General features: G+C 43.3%; 1 protein-coding gene across 1 annotated transcript in view; it reads right to left on the reverse strand.

The window, feature by feature from the left end:
* FBN2 (fibrillin 2) overlaps positions 1-14,991 on the reverse strand; it is a 240,425-nt gene that overhangs the window by 41,571 nt on the left and 183,863 nt on the right. The window contains exons 35-45 of the mRNA XM_002710087.5: positions 11,903-12,025; positions 11,241-11,363; positions 9,454-9,615; positions 8,690-8,758; positions 8,177-8,302; positions 6,856-6,981; positions 6,113-6,265; positions 1,955-2,023; positions 964-1,089; positions 655-780; positions 74-199 (exon numbers count right to left, since the gene is read on the reverse strand). Of these exons, the coding sequence (XP_002710133.2) occupies positions 74-199; positions 655-780; positions 964-1,089; positions 1,955-2,023; positions 6,113-6,265; positions 6,856-6,981; positions 8,177-8,302; positions 8,690-8,758; positions 9,454-9,615; positions 11,241-11,363; positions 11,903-12,025 (1,329 nt within the window). The remainder of the gene's footprint in view (positions 1-73; positions 200-654; positions 781-963; positions 1,090-1,954; positions 2,024-6,112; positions 6,266-6,855; positions 6,982-8,176; positions 8,303-8,689; positions 8,759-9,453; positions 9,616-11,240; positions 11,364-11,902; positions 12,026-14,991) is intronic.

Raw genomic sequence — 14,991 nt, forward strand, 5'->3', positions numbered from 1 at the left:
CCTCTCACCCGTGAGGGAGCTGGCTCTGCTGTCTGGGCCCACTTCAACCCCCCGGGGGCCCCTGTCTTCTCACCCATGCACATGGTCTGGTCCTGGGAAGCCTTGAAGCCATTGTGGCAGACGCACTGGTAACTTCCTTGCAAATCGACGCACAGGCCGTGACTGCAAACATTAGGAATTTCTAAACATTCATTGCGATCTAAAAAGGAAAAATAAAACACATGTTACACGTATCTGATTTTTATTAAGATTTCTTCATTTTTCACAGCCGTGTCACTCGGGCCTGCTATTAATTACTACAGACAGGCTGGAGATGAACCATAACAACAGCTGAATCGAAATGAGCCAGGCTTTCAAGTACCCAAGCAATTTTTTTTTTCAATGACTCATTTTTTTAAAAAAATGTTGATTGGGATCTCAAGGATACTATTTTATTTTAGGACCAATCCTAGGGGAAACTGTTGAAGATAACTCTTTTTACAAACAAAATGAACTAAAAGATATGGTGAAACGGGTTCATGAGAAATGAGTTAGAGAACCTTTTCAAAATTATTCTGGAAGATAATTCCCACAGGAAAGCCTGGGCCCTTTGGAGTGCAGGGAAGGTACAGAACGTCGTGCACGGTGCCCAGAACCAGCCAGCCCGTCTCTTACCTACACAGGCCCCGTTGGGTGAGAGCTTGAAGCCCGCGGCGCACTCGCAGCGGTAGCTGCCTGGGCTGTTGATGCAGTCCGCGTTTCGCTGGCACAGGTTATCCCCGTTGCTGCACTCATCAATATCTGAAAGGGCAACAGCTCCATCTTAAGCAGTCTTCATTACTGCGCGAGGGCCACGCTCCCATCACGAGGTCGAGGACCAACATTTAGTAAAGCAACGACAGAGCCAACCACAACCATCACCAGCAAGGATGCCGAGCCCTGCCTGCCTAGCAAGTTCCTCTGGGTGTCCCTGATGCAGGGTACCTTCACAAACCAAGAGCAGGTCATTGTAACTGAATCCTGTCGGGCATTCACAGCGGAAACTGCCAATCTGGTTAATGCACACGCCATTGGCACAGATGCCTGGAATCTCTTTACATTCATCAATGTCTGAAATGAAACAGATTTGATTAAATAGATGTGGTGCTGCGTAGCATATTTACCACACAACCTTGAACGATGCCACGAAGAACCCAGGGTAAGAAGACACGTTTAGTGTCACAGAAACCAATTATGGTTTTGTGGTTTATGAAAACATACAGACCACAAAACAGGCTAGTTCCCCTAAACAGTAATGGACAAATTCAAGTTAACTGGTAAAATATAGCAAGTGATTTTGATGTCAACATAGCAAACACACTTTCTAGGAAGTCAAGCCCTCTCTTCAATGCTGTCAGGTTCCCCTAACTACTGCTATTCATCTGATAAAGCTACGTTTTTCTTAATTTCAGACACTGTGCTATATACGCATTTATATCAGAGACTTAAAATTGTATTGCTTAACAAATCTTTGAGGAAGGTAGGCACAGTAACTGAAAATAAATTCAGAAGGAAGCAATTTATAACGAATAATACATTGGCAAATTCATACTTAGACCGGTAGAAAAGAATACTACAAAAATAAACCAAGCACTTAAACACTTCTATTTGAAAATAGCAACTGAAGTTTAAACTGGAGTGGATTATTCAGAGTCATGTAATTCAATACACATGAGAAGGCAAACTCAAGTGTTAGCCTGGTATGTACGAAATCTTGAGATAGTCACGTAACTCTCATAACTCGATCACCAGTGTATGCCGGGGGAGTAACATTAACACTTGGTTAGAGCCCATAAACATGGAATTTCTCTCTTGAGCTCAGGATCCAGATTATGTTTTGCTGTACTCTGAAATTCTGAAAACTTTGAGTAGACTTCGACAAAATGTGGCATACTCGTGGTGTGTATTAAAGTAAACAGAATCTCAAAGAACTCACCAACAGCTTTTCCTGTGTGAATGTCAAATGTGAATCCAGGAATATTTCCACATATGGTTTTAAAGTCAGCTATAATATATAAACAAAGCAATGCACTCTTAACATTCTCAGACCGCTTCAGAGTAACAGTTTATAAAGTCATGAGCAAATGCATTTCACACTACCTACGACCAAGCACTTGAGAGTCAGTCAGATTTATCTGAGAACAATACCACCTTATGCAAGGATCGAGGAGTTTTCTAATATTATTATTGCTATCAATTTCACTGCTCAGTAAAACATATCAAGTTCCAAAATATCTACATAGGCACATATGCTTTTTTAATGACATTCAGAGCTTAAAAATGATCCAATTTATATGGATTTAAAACAGGTTAGAGCATACATTTAAGAAGGAAGGGATTATGGATTTCACAAAGACATGAGATACAAAAATGATAAAAATTATTTTTTGGTGGAGAAACAGGTTAACAATGAATATTGATTAAGGTGTGAACTTTGGCCTTTTTTCATCAGAAATGTGTATATTGGAATGTTAACTCCAAAGCTTAAAAAAATTCATGAAATAAAAGTCACCATAATAGTTACAGCTACATACAATTAAATAAATCAACAGAAATTTAAAAGAATTCTGATTTTTAGAGTTAAAATGCTTCTGAGACTCACAGCTACACAAGTGAGTGAAACTCCTGAGCACGGCATTAGGTGCTAACTTACACTGTCCCTTATACTCCAGGTGCTGGCAGGGCATGGGATCTGCTACATGAGGATACTTCAGAAAGTTCCCGCCCTCTGCAACACTGGCATTCCTCAACAGAGCTCCGGTTCAGTTCCTGGCTGCTCTGCTTCAGGTCTAGCACTCTGTCAATGCAACTGGGAAGGTAGTGCAAGATAGCCCATGTATTTGGGCCTCTGTACCCACGGGAGAGACCCTCATGCAGCTCTTGGCTCCTGGCTTTGCACTGATCAGCCCAGCCATTGTGGCCAAACGCAGAGTGAGGATGGCATATCGTTCTCTCTTTCTTTCCTTTCTGTCACTGTCCCTTCCAAATAAAATAAATCTTTAGAAATTTAAAACAAGAAAAATGTAATTAAAAGATGAGTTTATTCTGGTACAAAAACCCACACAAGTAACATCCAAGAAGTTCATGGAAAATGTACATCAGATGCATGGATTTCAAAAAAATGTTTGGCACGAAAATAAACTCATTTTTAAATTCCATTTTCTCCACGAACCTTCTGAAGTAGTCTTGTATTATTTCATTCACCAGTACACAGCAAGCGTCCAGAACAAAGAGGCACATAACATATATCCAATTTAATGGTTCTGGATTGCCTGGCAATGTTCAAACCATAACTCATATACATCATCTCATCAACGGTTATTACAACCATATGAATTAGCTACTAACATATTTCTTTATTATCCCTACTTGATGTAGGAGCAACCAGTTTAGAAGGGCTGAGTGTTCTCCATGAGGTCATACAGTGAGTGGCAGAGCTTGGATTTTAAATCCAGAGCTGTCTCTCAAACATAAGCTCTTCATTTCCTCTCACAAAGTAAGTGCTATTTTAATTCCCTGAAGTAGTAATATTCAACTTCTAGCTATGCAGTTTTAATTTTTAAATTTTAATTTATTCATGTTCATTTTATTTGAAAGGCAGAGAAGAAAGAGAGACAGAAAGACAGATTTTCCATGTACTGGTTACTCTCCAAATGCCTCAAACATCTGGGGCTGGACCAAGCTGACACTAGGAGCCAGAAACTCCATCTGGTCTGTCATGTGGGTGGCAAGGACTCAAGAACCTGGGCCATCGCCTGCTGCATTCCCAGGGTGTGCGTTAGCAGGATAGCAAAGTCAGCGCAGACAGGACTTGAACCAGGCACTCCAGTATGGGATATGGAGTCTCAAGCAGCACCTTGTCCCTGTGCTAAATGCCTGCCCCTAATTATGGCATTTAAAAAAAATTTATTTATTTATTTGAAAGGCAGAGTTACACAGAGAGAAAGAGACACAGAGAGAGAAATCTTCTATTTGCTGGTTCACTCCCTAGTTGGCTGCAAGAGCGAGAGTTGGGGCAGCCCCATGTCAGGAGCTGGGAGCTTCTTCCAGGTCTCCCACATGGGTGGCAAGGGCCAGAAGGACTTGTGCCATCTTCTACTGCTTTCCCAGGCATATCAGCAGGGAGCTAGATTGGAAGTGGAACATCCAAGACTTGAACCGGTGCCCATTTGGGACGGCAGCATCGTAGGAGGTGGCTTTACCAGCTAGGTCACAATGCCAGCCCCTTATGGCGATTTTTAAAATCAAGCATTTTAACAATGTCTGTTTAGGGGCCGGCATTGTGGCACAGTGTGTTAAGCTGCTGTCTACGATGCCAGCATTTCACATATCCAACAGTTCAAGTCCTGGCTGTTCCGCTTTGGATCCTGCTCCCTGCTAATGCAGCTGGGAAAGCAGGAGGAGACAGCCCAAGAACTTGGGTACCTGTGACCCATGTGGGACACTGGAATTCCTGGTTCCCAGTGGCAGCTTGGCCCAGCCCTGACCACTGCAGACATCTGGGGAGTACACCAGGAGATGGAAGATTTCTCTCCCCCCTCCCCTGAAACCCTGCCTTTCAAATAAAATACATCTTTGTGAAAATTTTAAAAAAGAAAACGGCTATTTAATGTATGTGAACATAAAGACGGCAAGATAGGACTAAAGCTCCTCTGACCACGGAATCTGCACCACTGCAAAAGATCCCTGTGTTTCTTTCATCAACTCTCTCCTTAATTTCAATACCTTGAGTAAAACAATAAAATTTATACACTCCAAGTAATACCTGGTAAAAGTACACAGTAATTGTTTCTAATCTGTCATACTGTTTTAACTCAGTATCTACAGATATTAAAAATTATTGTTCTTCAGGTCATAAAAGAACTTGAATGTCTGATAGTTTTAAGACTAGTCCTTTTCGCTGTTGTCTCTATTATCTCTCTCTCTCTCCTTCAAAAGAATCTGTGCTTCGAAGAAAAACATTACCATGTACAGGCAAGTCCTACTTGCTGCTTAAACATTTCATTTCAGTACTGAAGGAGAAGAAGCATAAGGAATGCATTAACAGCGAGTTGCTTTTATATAAAATTTGCTCATCAAAACCTTTTGCACATTGTTCAAGACTAAAGAATAAAAAGATACTTATGGAATTAAAAAAATTTATTTATTCATTTTGAAAGTCAGAAACAGAGGGACATTAAGAAAGAGCTATATCTTCCATCCGTGGTTTCACTCCCCAGATGGCCACAATAACGGGCTGGGCCAGGCCAAAGTCAGGAATGAGGAACTTCATCTGGGTCTCCCATATGGGCTCAGAGGCCCAAGGACTTAGGCCACCTTCCTCTGTTTTCCCCAGGTGATTGGTAAGGAGCTATCCTGGAAGTGAGCAGCCATGACCCAAACCAGTACCTATATGGGAATACGGCACCTTCCCCCACTACGCCACAAAGCCAGCTCCACGGTGTTGATTTTTAAGGATATTTAATAGTAAATTCATCAGGTCTACATCAGAAACCCACAGAAATTTCTTTGTCTCTTCCTCTTTGACTTTCAAATGAATTTTAAAAAATTTATTTATTTTGAAAATCAGAGAGGGAGAGGGATTGATCTTCTGTCTGCTGGTTCACTTCTCACATGGCTGCAATGACAGCGGCTGGGCCAGGCTGAAGCAGGTGGCAGTTCACCTGCTATGCCACAACAGTGGCCTTTACTTACAGAATTTGTTGGCTTTTAAATTACTGTAAATTTTTAATCAAAATATTACATCTTCTATGTCTAGCACAGTGACACATGAATAATAGCTGAATCCTTTCAGTGAATAAATCAATAATTGACCAGCGTGGTTTCAAGACAGTGAGTTTAAAGTATACCAATGCTGAAAACTCTGTTCAGCCATGGAGCCTTGTTTCAGGATCCGGAAGTCAGTCAACATATGTCTCAGTGTCTGAATCCCACAGAGGGCCACACCTGGGAAATGGAGCCATATGATGCTCTCGGGTGCATACAGAACAGGCACCTACGGGCACAGGACCCACTGACTCTCACTTGGCAGCCCGTACGTGCAGGTGTCCGTCCCTGACTCGGTCTTCACTGGGGGTGCTGGCTGTGCGCTCACCTGTCCCTGGTGTCGGGCACGGCTCACAAGGTTTGTTCCAGGCTTTGCCCACGTTGTACGTGCAGCAGCACATCCTCTTCGTCACATTGAAAGGCAGCTCGTTCTCACAAGTGGTTCCATTGTAGCTGCGGTAGCAAAAGCTTTTTCTCATGTCTACGCAGAGAAAAAGAAGTAAGCTAGCTGGCCCCACGGCAAGCCGTGAATAATGACGGCTGTGCGAGTGCACTTACTGCAAGTTCTCACTTGAGACAACTCTGCAAAATGTCTCAGTCATGCGCACATGTCTCAAAAGGTCTCTAGGTTGACTGTAAATCACTTTGAGATGCACATCTATCTGGTTTTTAGGTAAAGAATTTATAATTTTCCTTGGCGACAATGTTAATCCATATTTGTCTACTCAAAATCATTAACTTAAAAAGCATTATCAGACTTCAGTTTCATACATACAACAACGTTCACTTTATATTCATATCAATGGAAAATAAAAATTATTTAAGAATATGTAAACTGCAATATTGGATGAAATTTGTCTCAGACTCATATGCACAGAAATGTAACTACATATTATAGCTACATACAATAGCTAAATGTAAAAAAAAAAAAAATCCTGATAGAGAGCCAGCCATTTAGAAGACTGTGAAACACTCCATCATTCATCAAGATCTACCTTCCAAATGTCCTGAACGATAGTTCAGAGACCTAACTGCCTCGTGTGTGTGCTCAGCAGCGCTGACGTCACCTACCCATGCAGCTGTGGCCCCCGTTGGCCTGCATGTACTCAGGTGGGCAGATGCAGGTGTAATTCCCCAAGGTGTTGTAGCAGGTCCCGGGGCCACACACACCAGGGTGTGCAAAACACTCATCGATGTCTAGTAGGAAAGAACAGTGATTGACAGACACTTTCTGAGTTACATTATCTGAACAAAGCATAAAGATGACCCTCAATCAGAATTTCAAACAATTATATGTGAAACTGTTGGACTGTATAGAAAACTTCCCCACACTGCATTTACGTGACATAAACTGCATCACTCTCCAAAGACAAAATAATCCCCAAGTTAAAAAGTACAACTCATCAGAGGAAACCACTCTAAAATACAAGAATATGCATTACCCAGAACCTATATTTTAAAGGGTGAAAGGCATATTCAAGCAGAATCTCTCCAAAGCCTGTTTTCTCTTAGCTCACTTCACATTTTAAACTGAACGAGGCTCACAGAGAGCCCGTGTCTCCGTGGTGCCTTTCAAACCTGTGCCCCTTCCGAGCTGCCGCTGTTGTCCTCAGCAAATCCTCTTCCTTCCCGATCACTTCTCCAAGGTGCTCCAAAGGAAGGGCTACAGCGTTCCATGGCCGACGCTCATTGCTCAGGAGCGTGCATTCGCTCCACGAGCAGACCCTGAGGCTGTTCTGCAAACCATGACGAAGCTGCGCACAGTCTCCAGAGCCCCCGGCCAGGCTCAACAGGAGATTACAGGGTTGTGTGACAGGGGAGGGGACAGAGGCGAGAAAGGCATCCACCCAGCCTCTGAGCTTTTTCACAGTGTATCCAGAAATTACAATTAAGAGCTGCATTTAAATTCACCCATTTTTCCTATGCAAAATACAATTTTTATCAATTATCTGAGAGGGTTTTTAAACACATATTGGGTATCCCTTCTCTGAAATGCTTGGAACCACAGTGTATTGGATCTTTGGGCTTTGGAATATTTGCATATACCTAAGTTTAAATACAAAACACACTTACGTTTCATAGGCACCTTGTATACACAGTCCGAAGATATTTTACATATTATTTGAAAATAACTTTAGGTATAAAACAAAGTACAGCATTTTCCTGTTGGCATGCAAAAAGTTTCAGATTTTGGGGCATCTCAGATTCTGGGTTTTTGATTTCGGAAACTCAGCCTGTACTGCACATTTACACCACCCCATTTTCCCACCACTTACACACGGTCAACTTCCTACTCAGAAAAACAACAGTCCATTACCAACTGTGCCTTCAGTGATCGGTCATCGTGCAGCTGATGCGCCGCGGTCTCCCCAGAGGCCGGGATCGCGCTCACCTTCACAGATGCGGGTCTCCTCGCTGAGGTAGTAGCCCTGCGGGCACTCGCACTGGAAGCTGCCGAACGTGTTGATGCAGTTCCCGCCCTGGCAGAGACCTGGTAACTCCTGGCACTCGTCAATGTCTGCGGAAAGGGACAGAGTTCACTCGCAGCCAACACCGTGCGGAGAGACAAGGGTTAGGTGACCCCGCGGAACCCTCCGGGCACACCTCTCGGCCTCCACACCGGTGCCCTGAGACTGCAGGCTGCCGCGGACTGCAGCTCAGCAGAGCCCTGACGGCAAGCTGGGATGCTGCAAGTGGGGGAAGATGGAGCAGAGCTTCCTGCAAGGCCGTCGGACGGCTACTCGGACTCATGACTGCTCCACAGGAGCGGGCCCCTCGTGTCCCAGCAATCAACGGGTCATCAGTCACTTGCTCAATCACCCAGCAGGGATCGCTCTGCACCGACTGGCATTTCTCTGAAATCAACGCTACCTTGTTTAAATCCTGGTGACAGGGAGGAGCTCACCTTCCAAGATGATTGTGATGGGGTTGGGTCTGAAGCCCTCGCCTCCGGGACACAGGGTGTAGTATTCAGCTACAAAACAATGCACAGTGAGAGACTGGAAATCTGTGTCCTTGAGGGAGATAATGAGCGTGCAGCAGCTGCTCAAACCCACACGCTAAGGGCGGTATTCACAGTCTTCTTAGTGTCTTTCCAAATATGTTTAAACTAACAAATATTACACTTGGTTTGAAAAAAGGCCAATCCTTCCTAAGTCATACATGCAGCAGAGTAACAAGAACCACTTGTTTTTCATTAACGGCCCTCTGACAGACAATTCATGAAATCACAACTTTTTTTTTTTTTTTTTTGGCTAATAAACAAAAACTAATGGACTGTACGGTACGAAGGTCTTGGTTCACGTCCACATCAGACCATATGTTTCAATTTACGACATTCTATGGTTGAGCCCAGGAATACAACACACCTAGGAACCTGAACTAAATGGCCTGGAAGGAACAAGACAAAGATCTACAATACCAAGGAGAATTGATTTATTACCATTCATACTGGACTACAGCTCAAACAAGTCTTTTTTTAAAACATATGATGGAAAACAATAGGATAGAGGAATTCAAACTGCTTTTTCTATGAAACGCTCTTGGCTGGTTTCTGCAGGATCACTGACAATGATCCAAACCCGCTTTCCCCCACTAGGTGCCCTGCCCCTAGCCCAAGAATAAAATGGCGTCTGCTCCCCCCTACCCCGGCTCTGGCTCCATACTTACTGCTGTTGACAGGCGGGCAGGTCTCGCAGGGGTTACCCCAGGCCTTCCCCAGGGAGCAGCAGCAGGAGGAGCGGCTGACGCCTACCCCGATCTCCGTGTTGCAAGACAGGCTCCCATCTCCTCGAGGTCCGAACTTCAGGTAGCAGTTGCCCACGCGGTTGTCTGCAGAGCAACAGAGCAGCCTGAGTCTCCCCTGGCCAGGGGGAGAACTCCTGGTGTAGACAACAGTCACTCAGAGGATGACATTCCTTCAAGATCAAAGGTTCATTCTACTCCCTGGCACCCAACAATCTCTGGCTGTAGACCTCTCCAAGATCACGTGGTAGGAAGGGCCAGGCTTTCCTCTGCTTAGAAACGCCCCCAGAGGGTGTTTCCCCAGACTCACGGGGTAACAAGGTTGTTAACACGCTTCAAGCCCTCACTATCACTCCTCACACAGCCCAGTACCAAGGTCTGTCAATTCTGCCTTTAAAACACAGCTAGAATCTGACTGCTTCCCATGGGCTCTGTGATGCCAACTTGAGTTCCAGCCACCATCACCCCTTCCTCTGCTCTAGTGCAGCACTGCCCCAACTTACCTTCCCACTTCTGTGCCTGCCCCACTGTGGCCCATGGGCCCCAGTACCTCAGCGTGATCTCTCACAGGCATCCTCTAAGGTCAGGCCACCTCCTAGGCTTCGCCCCATCGGAGTCAGCCTCGAAGACCTTCCCAGTCTGCAGAGTCGTTTTCTTCCCTGGCTGTGCACTAGAAGCATCTGGGCTGCTTTCTATTGCTTTATGCTTGCGTTTCATTTTTGTGGCTGGATCTTGGCTACAGAGAGGTGATTAACGGGCCTTCCTCCCTATTCTCCACTCCCTTTCCTCCCCGCTACCCTCACCAGGCCATCTCAACGGATGTTATTTTTAAGAACGTGTTCTTGCAGAGTAAATATTTTTATTTTAACATGCTCACTTTTAGTTTCAACATGTGGTATTTTGTCATGCATGTCATTTCATTTTTACAACCTTTTCTGGTCGTGCGTGCTGTGTGATCATCCGTCTGTCAGCTGCTCCTCCCCTTGCCCACTGCCATTTGAAAAAAAACAGGTGCTGGGAATGGCTCTGTGGCGTAGTAGGTTAAGCCGCCGCCTGCAATGCCAGCATCCCACATAGGCACCAGTTCAAGCCCCTGCTGCTCCACTTCTGATCCAGCTCCCTGCTAATTCACCTGGGAAAGTACTTGGGCGCCTGCATCCATGCAGGAGACCAGGAAGAAGACCTGGTTACTGGCTTTGGATTGGCGCAGCTCTGACTACTGTGGCAATCTGGGGAGTGAACCAGCGGATGGAAGATTTCTCTCTCTCCTTTTGAAATAAATAAAATTTTTTTTTCAATGTCCTCAAAAGTGGTTTCTACATTCCTGCCAGCATAAAAGATGCTGTGATTAGCATTCTACCCCCGTCTCTGGATGAACCTATGAGTTCATTCCTCGGGCACACAGAGCCAGGGGAGGAATTCCTAGTGAATGAGCCTTGGTGGTCTTCAATACCAGGAAACGTGTTTCTCACCATTTACCATCTTCAGCCAGTGGACCCTTTAAATTTTATGTTTTCAAGACATTTAAAAAATCTTGGTTCCTTATCTTCTGGGTTCTGTAGTTATTGTACCCAAAATAGCCCTCTTTAACAGTGCTGGAAGGGGTTACCTTGTTCCTAAATTGACTGCAGCAAACAATCGTGGCAGCTCACTACTGAGTCGGAACATTTAACCCCGTGAAGCCCTGTCTGTCTCTCACAGAGTTTACTCACCAACACAACCCACTCCCGTGGGGTTCAGCTGGAAGTCTGGCGGGCAGTTACACTCATAGCGACCAGGCGTGTTGACACACAGGCCGTTGACACAGTTTATGGGGTCTGCACACTCATCAATATCTAGGAGAAGCATTTAAAACTTAACATCTTTACTTCCTCCATGCACACTTCTTTCCAAAAATTTTGGCAGATTTTTGGCAAGATTGTAGACTAAAAGTCATCAGGAAGAATTTGGCACAACACCATAAAGCTTCCAAATTCCCGTGTCTACCTAAAAATGATTCTATACATCAAGCACGTGGTGTTTCTAACAATGTTGTTTAAAATCCTTAGTAGATATATAGTAATTAAATGTTACAGGTTCTGGGTAAGAAAAAAATTATGTTACTATGTGCTTAACTAAAAAAATTAAGAATACATATTTCTATATGTACTTATAAACAGTCTATTCGTTTCATGTCAGATATTTAATAAGTAGTTTGTATAAAAATGGGTAAATTTGCTATAAGAACAAAAGTATCCAAATACAATTTTCTTTTTCAGAAAAACGTATAACCTAGTAATGCACAGGTTAGTTAAGCATGTTTGAACTTTTGCTCTTGGCAGAGAACATGCATTACAACTCATCAGCACTCAGCTGAACCCTCCTCTGGTCATACCTGTACAGTTCCCTCCTGTTCTGTCCAATTCATAGCCGTCATCGCAGATACAGTGAAACATTCCAGGCAAGTTATTGCAAGTTCCAAAGACACAAATATTTTGGAAGGAGCATTCATCAATATCTGAAGATTAAAAAAAACAGCACTCTGTTGTTTATGGAGACGTTTAAACATTTTGATTTAATGTAACACATGAACAAGCTCTTCAGTTCCTCAGATGTTTCTGTGCAGTAAAAGATTTTCTTTTCTTAGGCTGAGTCGGTAACATAAATGACAAGCAACTATTATTCATCTTACGGGACTAAGACATAAAAAGAAACCCTGTTTTCTTGGTGAAATGAGTGTCTAGCACTATAACCATCTTGGATTACAGTGTACTTAAAAGAGGAAGAGTTGGTTTAAGGTATTAAAAGACACCAAAATTAAGAAAGAAGATGTCACAGGAAAGAAATTACAAAAAAAATTACAGATAAATTTAAGGGTTCTAACAAATTAGTGCAAATGGTAGATGTCTTGTAATTGGTAAACTGAAACAAAAACACACAATGATTTTTTTAAATTTATTTGAAAGTCAGAGTTACACAGAGAGAGGAGAGGAAGAGAGAGAAAGAAAGAGAGAGAGAGAGAGAGAGAGAGGTCTTCCATCCAATGGTTCATTCCCCAATTGGCTGCAACAGCTGGAGCTGCACTGATCTGAAGCCAGGAGCCAGGAGCTCCCTCAGGGTCTCCTACGCGGGTGCAGGGGCCCAAGGACTTGGACCATCCTCCACTGGTTTCACAGAGAGCTGGATAGGAAGTAGAGCAGCCGGGTCTCAAACCAGTGCCCAAATGGGATGCCGGCGTTTCAGGCCAGCTCATTAACCTGCTGCGCCACAGCACCGGCCCCCATACAATAATTTTTAAACAATGAAGTTATCATTAAGATAATTTAACTTTTTAATTCTCACTTTTTATTTTGTACTATGTTATTATATAGTTATAAATAGGGAATTTTTTCCTTATACCATGTACTAAGGTGGTGTACTGCCCCATTTTCTCATATATTTGGTTAAATAATATAGTCAATAAATACTGAGTTGAAATCAGAAATTCATTTTATGAGACTCTTCCCTGTAGCCTTCACTACAATGTCAATGTTGAGCTGTCACTCCTCACTCACATCAAAGGGAAGGCATTTGTTTTTCTGAACAGCTGTGGAAAAAAATCTGTGCTTCCACTCATACAAACAGGATGGCTATCTTCTGAGCATCAGATCAGGCACTTGGTGCTAGGCTACACTAGTCAGGTCATCCTAAACTGTTGTTGGTTACACCTTCCGTCTAGAAGGGTCTCTGGTTATTCATGATAGTGAAAATAATTTGAGGCACGGCTTCACAGTGTGTACAGAAGCTTAGCTGATGGGGCTGGCACTGTGGTGTAGCAGGTGAAGTTGCCGTCTGCATCCTATATGGATGCTGGTTCGTCTACCAGCTGCTCCACTTCCAATCCAGCTCTCTGTTATGGACTGGGAAAGCAGTAAAGGATGGCCCAAGTTCTTGGGACCGTGCACCCAGGTGGGGGACCCGGAAGAAGCTCCTGGCTTCGGATCAGCACAGCTCCAGCCATTGTGGCCAAGTGGGGAGTGAACCAGCAGATGGAAGACCGCTCTCTCTCTCTCTCTCTGCCTCTCCTCTCTCTGTGTAACTCTGACTTTCAAATAAGTGAATAAATCTTAAAAAAAAATGAAGTTTAGTTTACGTTCAAAAGTGTCATTTATCATTCCAGGAATAATAAATAAGGTATTCTTTTTATATAGCTAAGCAAATATCCTTCAAGTTAGAGTAAAACTGGCTTGTGCTAATCTGTAAGTGAAAACAGAATATTATCAGCTCTGTGAGCATTCACTTACTTTTAAATGACCTTTACTAGAAATACTTTCCACTTAGATACTAGTTGTATAAAATAAACTGTTCCAAAATAGAGCTGTTTCTCTGTTTATCATAAAATTAACACGCATCAAAAGATAAAACAATACAGAAAAGTACTGGACCGAACACAAAAGATGGCAAACAATTAGAAAAAAGATACCAAAATCAAAACCAGTGATCCAAGTCCTTCCAGATAGTTCCCACATTTATTCAGAGAAGTGCAGCTGAAAAAATTCCTATGCATCACATACATTTTTCATGACTGCCAAAGTTTCTAAAACACTCCTCGAATGTTAAGAACAAAAGAAAAACACTAAAAATGAATCATTATCTACATAAAAAGTTCAGGTGTGAACTTCAGAAGGTACTGACAGAGTCTGCATGATATCCAACTCATTCTTGTTACATTTCTACTGTTTCAATGATCTCTGTAGTTCCTAAGGTGTTCAGGACTACTTTATGTAAAAGGATCAATAATGGCCTTACTCTGACTTCTCCATTTTTTATGTTTCATTGCAGACATTTTTCCCTCCAGGAAGAGAGGGACTTCTTGCACATCACACAGGTGCTTTCTTTCTGAGCTGCTTCACGGGCTGAGTGTCTTCACAATTCACTTGCTGCCGAGGCACAATGTGCTGTGGGCCCACGTTTCTCACACGCCTGCGGGTGTTGTCCTAGCGCCTCCTGGTACTCAGGGTTTCTGCTTAGCTCACACCTTGGCTTTCCAACCTCAAGTCTTGAATCCTTCTCCACAACAGCGTGGACAGAACAAGGCTAAGTCTTGCTCTGACAATGTGGCCTTTTCCTGTACCTTCAGTCGGTGCTTACATTTCAGGAACACGTCTGGTTGTTCAGTATTTTTTAAATCATACTTTCCTAATAAGTTTTTTTGGGGGCTCTCTACTTCAGAGGCATCAATTACTAGTAATTGCATTTTCATTTGTATCTCTTCTGTTTTTGATGTTTCCCTGATGTTGCTGTACTGGTCCCTGTTTCTTGTTTCTGCCCCTCCTGTCCTTTCTCTGTTGATTTTACAATGTTCCCTTCAAACCTGCTCAAGTCCATGTTTTCATTAAGGTCACCTACGGCACCAAGTATCAGGGGAAATGTGCCTTTATTCCTTGGACAGCTTCCTCCACTCCAGGCCGGTTCTCCGTTGGCTTTCCCCGGTTCCCACAGGAT

Source organism: Oryctolagus cuniculus, chromosome 6 (genome assembly GCF_964237555.1).
Source record: "Oryctolagus cuniculus chromosome 6, mOryCun1.1, whole genome shotgun sequence".
Taxonomy (NCBI): Eukaryota; Metazoa; Chordata; class Mammalia; order Lagomorpha; family Leporidae; genus Oryctolagus; species Oryctolagus cuniculus.